Here is a 10,671-nt window from a genome sequence, read left to right as displayed (position 1 = left end):
AGTCTAAACCAGACAATCCAGTGATCAGAATCGTAAAACTAAAAATCATCATCATAATTTCGAACACACTTTATCGGGACGTAGTTCAGCACCTCCAGGTAATCCGTCTTAGGTACTGCGGGATGTCACTCACATAAGTGTGAGGGAAACAGCAAAATACATACACCTCAAGACTGATTTTAACGCGTTTATTTCATTAGGTCATGTTATCCTGCATAGGTATGTACATATTACGCAATGTTTACCAATCCAGGTTTCATATACTGGAATGAAAATATCAAGACGTATCTCTGAGCAAACGAAGGTATGTGTATTTACATTCAATATAGACATGTTAACAATGTTCTCAGAATGATAAAGCCACATTTCCTGAACAATCAAGACGTTAGCTTGGTGATCTTAGGCTGTGACTGACACTTTAAATGAGGGACCGAGTGAATGAGTCTGGTTCTACGCCGCTTATTGCAACATTCCAGCAATATCACGGCGGGGGTGGGGGGGGTGGGAAAAATGGAATGCACATATTTTGCCCATGTGGGGATTCGAACCTGAGTCGAACGATTTAACCACAAGGCTATCCCAGCGACCTATGGGGCTATACGACCATAACACTGTGTTATGTGACTAAATGATACACGATGTACAATCTACTGTGGTAATATGTGTACAGGCTATGCATGGTAGCTAGAGTGAGTGAGTTTAGTTTTACTCCGCACTCATAAATATTCCGGCCATATTGAGACGGGGCAGCTGGAAATACATTCTGTATGACATGATAGGCGTGATACAGTGGATATGTCAGCGGGACGCTTGTCCCTTTAGTGTACAGCTTGTTCCTCTCGCATGTTGTATCACTGGTATGCTTCAAAAGTTTGTTTATTGCCCCCACTTTATTATGCTACAGCGTTATGGTAGATGCTAGAATGGAGTCATACGTGATGTAGGGTATCATATGGTGATGGGTACCCTATGATGGTTGACACAGGTGATGTAAGGTATCATGTGGAGATGGGTACCACGTGATGGTTGACACAGGTGATGTACGGTATCATAAGATGATGGGTACCGGGTGATGGTTGACTCAGGCGATGTAGGATATCATGTAGTGATGGGTACCGGGTGATGGTTGACACAGGCGATGTAAGATATCATGTAGTGATGGGTACCGGGTGATGGTTGGCACAGGCGATGTAGGATATCATATAGTGATGGGTACCAGATGATGGTTGACACAGCTGATGTAAAGTATCATGTTGTTATGGGTATAACAAGTTTGGCACTAGTGATGGTATATGGTGTTATGTACAAGGTGAAAGTTGACACAAGGTGTAAAGTATCATATGGTTATAGATACCAAGTGATGCTTGACAGAAGTGTTGACAGGTGTCATATATCAAGGTCTACCACATGATGATTGACACAGGTGGTGTAAGGTGCCACGTGGTGATATGATACCATATGAAGATTGACACAGGTGATGAAAGGTGTCATATGATGATGACACCGCGTTGTGGATAACACCATATGTGGAAGGTGATGGAGAGTTTGAACATCCTTGACGACCGGTTTATGAATCGGCGGATCCGAAAGCTGAAATGTACAGACACGTGGTATACGAAACCTATAATGCTTGGGACACGCTACACGTACATCATACATACATTGAAACTAGACTAGATTTTCACATTCGTGTTAATAATGCTGATGCAGCAAAACTAATACTAGAGTAATGAGGACAGGGATGTTAAAACTTACATGGACTGGCTGATTGTGCACCACGCATGATGTAGTCAATTGTTATCACCAGTTTGCTGGGGATGTATGTCTTCATAAACATGGAATGCCGGTGACTTGAAATAAGTAGTACGAATAAAGCTCAGCCTAGTATTTGACGTCACAAGAAATCCGTATATATCTCACCTTTTTCCTTGAGGCCGTTGTCGTAGTTCCTGTATACAAAGTAGGTGAGGATGATGACGACGATCCGAACTGCTGCTGCCAGAAAGCCTGCGGTGATGGAGCACGCCGCGAGTGCCGGTGCCTGTGTCAGCCGTGTAAATGCCTGCAAATGTGCATAGTTATACATGTATATGAAACAGTAAGCCCCAGACCACAATTTCCGATGACCAATGCTGACAGTGGATACCACAAATCCCGTTGGTCTACCCAGGGCGGTATTTTACTGGTTAAGTGACAAGAGGCAGGTTGGTCAGCATGCAACCGAGCAGCCTATGAGCGATATTAATTATGGTGAAATGGTATGTCACTGTAAATATCAAAGAGGGAAATACCTGTGGTCTGGGGTCAGTAGCAGGAGTGCGAGGGTATTCTAATGCATTACAGTGGGTCAGTCCATTGTTCGGGTTATCTACAATATTCCTCTCTTGGGTACCTCAGTGCATTCTAGGATATATCTACTTTATTCAAAGGTCTAACTAATTAACTACTTTATGTTGGTGTATATATACTACATTTTCGGGTTATGTATTATTTTCCACGGCGATTATCTACTTCGTATCAAGTTATATTTGTATTCCTGAGTGTAACTACAGAATCTCCCTTACTTCGGGGTATGTTTACTGTATTCTGGGGCACAAGTTGTCTATTCTTGGGTACGTCTAGATTATTCCATGCTATAGCTAATTCATTGTAGGATAGGACTACTTCAGGGTATAGTTACTACATTCTAGGGAGCAGATCCTCTATTTTAGGGCGTGTTTAGTCACAAGGTTTACTTTGCTTTTCAAGGGTATTACCATATTTTCAAGGGATGAGCATTTTCAAATGTGTATCCGTCTGAAATATATCCATGTACGTTATGGAAGTTTCTTCATTTTTGTACCTTACCTTGACAACTTTATAAATGACATAGCCGAGGTCGAGAGGACTCAGACCCCAGAAGAAATACGTCATGATCTTGCTCTCGTGACGCACCTGCAACAGAAGGTGGAACCAAATGAAGGTGGACACAGGCGATGGAGGGTATCACGTGGTGGTGGGCATCAGATGAATGTTCACACAATTATTGGAAGGTATCATACGGTGATGGGCACCAGATGAATGTTCATACAAGTATTGGAAGGTATCATACGATGATGGGCACCAGATGAATCTTCACGCAAGTATTGGAAGGTATCATACGGTGATGGGCACCAGATGAATGTTCACATAAGTATTGGAAGGTACCATACGGTGATGGGCACCAGATTAATCTTCACGCAAGTATTGGAAGGTATCATACGGTGATGGGCACCAGATGAATGTTCACACAAGTATTGGAAGGTATCATACGGTGATGGGCACCAGATGAATGTTCACACAAGTATTGGAAGGTACCATACGGTGATGGGCACCAGATGAATGTTCAATGTGCGTGTGTGTGTGCGCGTGTGTGTGGTTTGGGGATGGGGAACAGTTACAGATTGATGTGACTTTATGTGATAAAACAACCCCAGTCTTCAACAGAGTCGCTATATCGAAAAGAGGCAAAGATTATAGTGTGCATAAAAAAGGTGGTTAAACACTAAAGCATGAGTTATCTGCTTCTGTTCACGATTTTCCAAAGACAACGAATATTTAGAGCTTAAAATAATTTAACATTCCTTACACATGCATGTCCCAAGACGAACCAGCCAATGGTTATGACGATACCGACACAGAGAACAACGATGTCAAGCGTGTTGATATTCACGCCATTTACAAGAATCAGGATGACCATGGTGATCTGAAATTAGAGATTGCTACAGATGTGTCCGTCAGCGTGACCATACTATGTTATTTAATGTTTTGATGGAACCAAACATTAAATGACACTTCATTAAACCCATTTATACCATAAAAATATCAGAATGCCATTAAACAATATCGATCATGATACTTTCGAAGGTTTACGTGCAAGGGGAAGGTTGTCGGTGGGCACACGTCCGTGTATGGTCAACACGCTTCTTGTTTCTCAGTCAGTCCCCAGCAGATTTCGGATCGGATGCCAACAGACACATAATGTCGATGATCAACGGCGTTCAAGCCAACGTGTACAACGTGTTGGGCAACGTTTCACGACGATAATGCGTGGTATGTTGGCATCGTGTATACTAGAATCCTCACCCCGAGCTGAAGGTCAAGCTTGAGAAGGTCCAGAAAGAGGAATAGCTTGCTGCACATGGACTGCAGCGTGGAGCTGGCGCCGACTGTTCTGAAGATGAGATTCCCTGACAGCAGGTATTCTCTACCCAGCCATCCACCCAGACCCACCACCACGGGTGCCAGACAGCATGCAATGATCAGCCGGACCTGGATGAGATAAGCTTAAGTGAGCTGAACATAACTGCATTGAACTGGATTGAACTGAGCTCAGATGTGTTATACGAAACTGAAATGAATAAAAGTGAACTGAACTGACCTGACCTGAACTACACTATATGGAACTAAAACGAACCGAATCGACCCGAATTTTACTGGCATAAAAGTGAACTGACCCTGCCCCACCCGAACTGAACTGACTCACGTCTTTGATTGAAATTCTAGAAGTTGGGGAGTTGAAGAATGAGGACTACTTTAGATGGATATACAACTTCATTATTCTGTATAGACGACGTTTATTCACCACTTGCTTGACAACACTAGAATCTACGTCGAAACAACGCCTATAAAGAATAAAGAAGTTCTTTATCCATAAAAAACTTCCTCATTCTTAAACTGGTCTGAAGAAAAGTGAACTGAACTGACCCAACTTCGACATTACCCAACCAAACCTGAACTGATCTGAACTGAATTGAACTGACCCGATTATATGTTAACGTAATCTGACGATAATATTTGGGTTTTGACATTTGGGTTTTGATTCGAATAATGATCCATTTATACTAATCATGATGACATTGCTACATTCTTTTACTGACCAGCTTGACAGTCCCCTTCAATCCGACGGAATAGTTGACGATGAGGTAGACGAGCATGATGATGGTGGTGATGACGAGGATGAAGATTTCATACGGGCGTTCCTTCAGTACCCCGTGCACCAGATAGAACGAGCAGAAGCCTACAAATGAAGAACTGCGTCAGTGAGTAAGTTGGTTTTAATGGCGCTTCGAATGATCTTTCGGTCATGTGAGCTTCGTGTGAAAATAGAAGCGACAAAACCCTTTCAGCATTTCTAAAAAAATCTGTCCCTTTAAGAGCAGATATTTGTTTCATCGGTATTACAACTGTATGATGTTGCTTGTAAACAAATCGGGTCTGAACCGGACGATCCAGTGATTTTCACTATGCGATACGATGAGCAGTTAGGAAATAGTGATGATACCAGATGTTCTCCTGCCCCACCGGTGGCACAAGTCATAAACATATGTTAATCCTAGTCATTTGTTCACCAGAAATAATTCGGGAACGTATGGTATATGTCAAAATAGGGAACTGCGTCGAACAATCCCTCAAAGGCTTCGCCCAGCATGTCAACCTCGTTCGTGACGAATGTCCAGGGCCTTAACCAGAACGAATCTAAAATTCGTGTCGACGATCAGCGAATCCTGACATGACAAAGGGACCTAATTCTATTCACAGAAATGCGAAGACTGATACCACTGTATCAATCACAGGTACGTGCATAGATTTAACTTTTTATTCACATACCAGCGTACCGATTGAATCTAAGCCACTATAGACTATGACTTATATGACTCGCCTTAGAAATATACTTAGAATGCGCTATTTAGGACAAACGCACATGCGTTGACAATGATGACGAGAGCGAACACGAAGTCCGTTTGGTGTTTGTCCACAGTGGCCAGCTTGTAGATGGTGAAGCCAGTGGATGCCACAATGGCGACTGCAGACACAATGAGGAACACCAATTCCCTCCTTTCAATATCTTGGATCCTCCGAATCTGAAATTAGATATGCATTTAATGCCCTTGTTCATGTTACAACCAGTGACACCAGAATAAATTTGACATATTTAACAGTGCAGCTGGAATATAATTCAAAGAAAAGTTATTACTAATAGCTACTCAGCCTGTTTATGACGTCATGTTAAAATCGTTCGCTATTTGAGTGGAGACATCTCTTCATTTGCTCAACTCTCGTGTTTCACCGGTTTTGTTGAAAACAACCTCCTTCCACATATACTCCCAATCAACAATTTAGCACTGACTATACAGTGGAAGCTGTCTAAACCGGCACTCACAACGTGCCGGATTGTGGAGCCGGACAACTTCCACTGCATATTATGTATACGTTTATGGTAACATCGAAGGTGGATTTCTCCAGTAACTTGGGGGAACCAATGCAAACCTCATGCAGATGAATTGTACGAATATCATGCATCAAACTAATGAAAAATATGTACAAATATAATACATGTGAACAGCTGCAATTTGGAGTAGAGTTTTGTTAAAAATTTGCCTATTTTCACTGAGTTTATGAATTTATTGAAATCATGACAATAGTCTTTTCTACGCTATGAATTTGTTTTATAATACGTCAGTTCACGTGTAAACAGTATCTTTAAACAGCATGGACTAGTAAAGTCTAGTTTAAAACATTGACTGAAATACGTGGATACATTTACACAAGTTAGTCTTAAGTATCGATGGGAAGTACAGATAGGAGATAAACATACTGTGTTGGAAAATCAAATTTAGAACTATTATAATTTCGTTATATACAGTCAGGCCGCGTTAATCCGGACGCTTCTGTTAATCTGTTACCGCTGATTAACGTTCGGATACGGAGAGTGAAGCACCGGATTACTGAATCAACAGGTAATGAGTTTACATAGTAAACAAGATTGGTTACAGCTAGCTATTGTTCGGATATCGCGGGAATTGGATTGTCGTGGTCCGGACTAACGCGGCCTGACTGTACCTCTGATTTTCCAACACAGTACGTTTATCTCCATTCTACCATAACCGCGTTTTTCAGATTTTAAACAAATCCATAATGTTTTGGAAAATGAGAGGTATGTAACGTGATTATATACCTCTAAATGACTTTGATTAACCAATCACAATCCTGTATTTACTGACGTCATGGTAGAATTGATATGATCTTGTGTGCCTTTCGACCAGTAACTTAAAACATTACAAAGCAATATATTAATTTAATGCTTGACACACAGTGCCCTTCTTCCTGAGAAGCTTGGATTGATACCGATACAGAACAACGAGGCAAAGGAGGGTTGTATTTTTTCTGTAGGGATCAGAGTGCTTTGAAAAAAATATAATCGCATTCTTTTAAGAAACGATTTGTGTTTGTAAGCCAAAACTATAGTTGACCCGAATTCGGTTCTGTCGCGCTGTTGGTGTTCGAGCTTGATTGCGTTGGCAAGCTATCCCCTCCAGCGGGGACGTGCGACACCTGTACTTCACACCCGGGGACTTCACATATGACAGCCGCGTTATATCCGAGAGTAACATAGAGTTAGGATGACTAAAGGTAATGTGTCTGATAGCGGCAGCACGTAGGACATCGTGCATGACAGGGCAAGCATTGTTCATAGCCAAGGACTGATGACATACATTTATTGAACTGGTGGGCTTATTACAACATTGAGGGATTTTACATAAATTGTTTCCACTTTCTTTAAAGTTTCTAGGTTTTAGGTTATTTTAAGTTGTTTAAGGCAACATTCAGCAATATTCCAGATAAATGATTGTATACAGTAGAATCTAGACCAGTCAACCTTGTGATAGCATGAGCATCGATCAGCGCAGTTGTGGTACGATAACATACACGATCCATGTGAGCTAGTCTGACCTCCCGATCCCGTTAGTCGCGTCTTACGACATGCATCGGTTTCGTTAAGCAATTCTAGCTCGGATCTTCACGGAGTTTCGAATTCTTATTTGAAATTTACAGTGAACCAATTAAACATAAACTTTTTAGTGAAAGCGAAAGGAGGTAGCAAATCTACACCGTCGAGCACTTTGTTTACTGCTGTATGAATGAGTGAATGCTGGTCCATCGGACTGAACCGACTTTGTTTTATTTACTTGTTTTGTCTTGACCATCACTACATGTAAAACGTGTGTTAAGCAATCTCCTGTCTCGCCTCTGTCCCTACCTGTCACTGCGTCTTAACATGCAACATACAAGGCCAGCATATGAGTGAGTGAGTGAGTTTAGTTTAACCCCGCTTTTTGCAATATTCCTGCAATATCACACCAGAAATAGGATTCACACATTGCGGGGAATCGAACCCGGGCCTTCGCCGTGACGAGAGAAAGCTCTAATCACTAGGTTATCCCACCGCCCCAACAGCATATGAATTGAAGGTCGAATCTCCCTAAACCCTGTGTCAGTGCTATAAAGGTTTACCTTTGATCTAAACTATATATTATGGACAACATCGACCCGATGTCTTGCAGATGAAGACGCATTATAGACGCCTATATCCACCTGTCATCTTACAGTAGGAGATGCATCATGGACCCTGACATCCACCCGGCATCTTACAGTAGGAGATGCATCATGGACGCTGACATCCACCTGTCATCTTACAGTTGGAGATGCAATTTGGACGCTGACATCCACCCGTCATCTTACAGTAGGAGATGCATCATGGACCCTGACATCCACCAGGCATCTGGACGCTGACATCCACCCGTCATCTTACAGTTGGAGAGGCATCGTGGACGCTGACATCCACCCGGCATCTTACAGGAGGAGATGCATCGTGGACGCTGACATCCACCAGGCATCTGGACGCTGACATCCACCCGTCATCTTACAGTAGGAGACGCATCGTGGACGCTGACACCCACCCGTCATCTTACAGTAAGAGACGCATCGTGGACGCTGACATCCACCCGGCATCTGGACGCTGACATCCACCCGTCATCTTACAGTAGGAGACGCATCGTGGACGCTGACATCCACCCGTCATCTTACAGTAGGAGACGCATCGTGGACGCTGACATCCACCCGGCATCTGGACGCTGACATCCACCCGTCATCTTACAGTAGGAGACGCATCGTGGACGCTGACATCCACCCGTCATCTTACAGTAGGAGATGCATTATGGACGCTGACATAAACCCGTCATCTTACAGTAGGAGATGCATCATGGACGCTGACATCCACCTGTCATCTTACAGTAGGAGATGCATCATGGACGCTGACATCCACCCGTCATCTTACAGAAGGAGATGTATCATGGGCGCTGACATCCATCCGGCATCTTACAGTAGGAGATGCATCATGGACGCTGACATTCACCCGGCATCTTACAGTAGGAGATGCATTACAGTAGGAGATGCATTATGGACCCTGACATCCACCCGTCATCTTACAGTAGGAGATGCATCATGGACGCTGACATCCACCCGGCATCTTACAGAAGGAGATGCATCACTAACTGTGAGCGTGGCCTCAGGCCTTTCCTTCATATTGCAAAGGACCAGGGTATTGTTCGCAATAAACATTCCCTTATCTGCAAGACTATCCCACTTGGACCACATATCAACACCCACACAAAACACTTTTGTACGAGACATAAGGAAAGTACAGTTGACATCCCGACAAAGTGGCTATGGAAGCTGTGTCGCAACATAACGATTACAGATGACTGACCGGTGTGGTCAGTGTGCATCGAGCCCATCCATTCTCGCACATTATCTTACAATGGGAGAACTATTATTGACATCGGCACCTATCTGTATATATCGTTTCACCATGTACCATGTAAATTCGACCTATGGACCGAATCACAGTATATACTGACAATAGCGAATATGCTAAGCATACAGATTGTAGATAGCGATCTTAACAATGCGATAACATACTACACAGTTAACACGGTATCTGTATTGTGAATGCCCTTGGACTTTTTTTCTATCTCGCTCAAGGTCTTTAAACATTCTTCTGTCAGTGCTCGGAGACCTCCTTTAACGCCAGTGCCACAAAGCCACCCTCCCTCCTTCACTCACTCACTCACTCACCTTCCCAGCAACAGTTGTTTCTATTTGGGGCCCTGTTGGTATCCCGAGATCAGCGAAGGAGAGGGGTGGGCCATCGTTGTCGTCCCCCGCCGCCGCCTCCTGATCGTAGTTGGTGCTGCCGTATGTTCCAGGCGTCGGCGATCCAGGTTTCACGCTCTCGTCCGGAGACACTGAACCTTTTTCCGGGGACGACATTGACAATATTTACCTCTCCTCGGCGATGTTGTTGACCGAACGAAGTCGTGTTCGTCGATGTATGTCAACTGATCTACTTGCCGAGTATCCGGGTAAGTATGACGACACGAAAACTTCCGTGTCGACCTGCCCGCTATAACACTATCTAGCTGCCCCACTTTAACGTTGGCGACTGTCAGTGTAATCTGATCGGGCGCACACAATGTGCTCTCGTAAGTGTCCATCACTGACAACAGATGGATTAGCAACAACCCTATTGTCCATTAGTATTGAGTATTGTTGGTTGGTGACAAAATGCATTACGTTTTTTGGTATATCAAAGGTTACACGCGGTTACATCCGTGATTTGACACTTGGACGACCCATTGTACAAATATTTCCAACACATCGTGATTTGGATTAACATCATCATTTCCGAGATCCCAGTCACGACGCTCTAGGATAACCGGAGTAACTGAACCTGTCATGTAGCGGACTTGAGATATGTGCTGTACATATATATGGAATGGTCACATGGGGTATATATGTTGTTTAGAAGTG

At 43.3% G+C, this 10,671-nt stretch overlaps 1 protein-coding gene across 1 annotated transcript; it reads right to left on the bottom strand.

Moving 5' to 3' along the window:
• Positions 1 to 174: 174 nt before the first annotated feature.
• Positions 175 to 10,313, bottom strand: LOC137273334 (uncharacterized). Its single transcript, XM_067805927.1, has 8 exons — positions 9,937 to 10,313; positions 5,723 to 5,882; positions 4,899 to 5,038; positions 4,105 to 4,290; positions 3,608 to 3,724; positions 2,848 to 2,934; positions 1,921 to 2,062; positions 175 to 1,590 (listed from the first exon to the last, which is right to left on the bottom strand). Exons 1-8 carry the CDS (start codon positions 10,129 to 10,131, stop codon positions 1,568 to 1,570), a joined length of 1,050 nt encoding a protein of 349 aa, XP_067662028.1. The 5' UTR covers positions 10,132 to 10,313; the 3' UTR covers positions 175 to 1,567.
• Positions 10,314 to 10,671: the final 358 nt, after the last annotated feature.

The sequence above is a fragment of the Haliotis asinina genome, chromosome 2 (assembly GCF_037392515.1).
Source record: "Haliotis asinina isolate JCU_RB_2024 chromosome 2, JCU_Hal_asi_v2, whole genome shotgun sequence".
Lineage (NCBI taxonomy): Eukaryota > Metazoa > Mollusca > Gastropoda > Lepetellida > Haliotidae > Haliotis > Haliotis asinina.
Note: the sequence above shows the minus strand (reverse complement) of the source record. Positions and strands in the feature narration are given on the sequence as shown.

Coding starts and splice junctions, on each gene's coding strand:
- LOC137273334 (XM_067805927.1), bottom strand. CDS start 10,131: ATGTCGTCCCCGGAAAAAGGTTCAGTGTCTCCGGACGAGAGCGTGAAA. Junction 5,883..9,936: donor AAACAACTGTTGCTGGGAAG/GTGAGTGAGTGA, acceptor ATCTAATTTCAG/ATTCGGAGGATCCAAGATAT. Junction 1,591..1,920: donor CAACGGCCTCAAGGAAAAAG/GTGAGATATATA, acceptor TGTACATTTCAG/CTTTCGGATCCGCCGATTCA.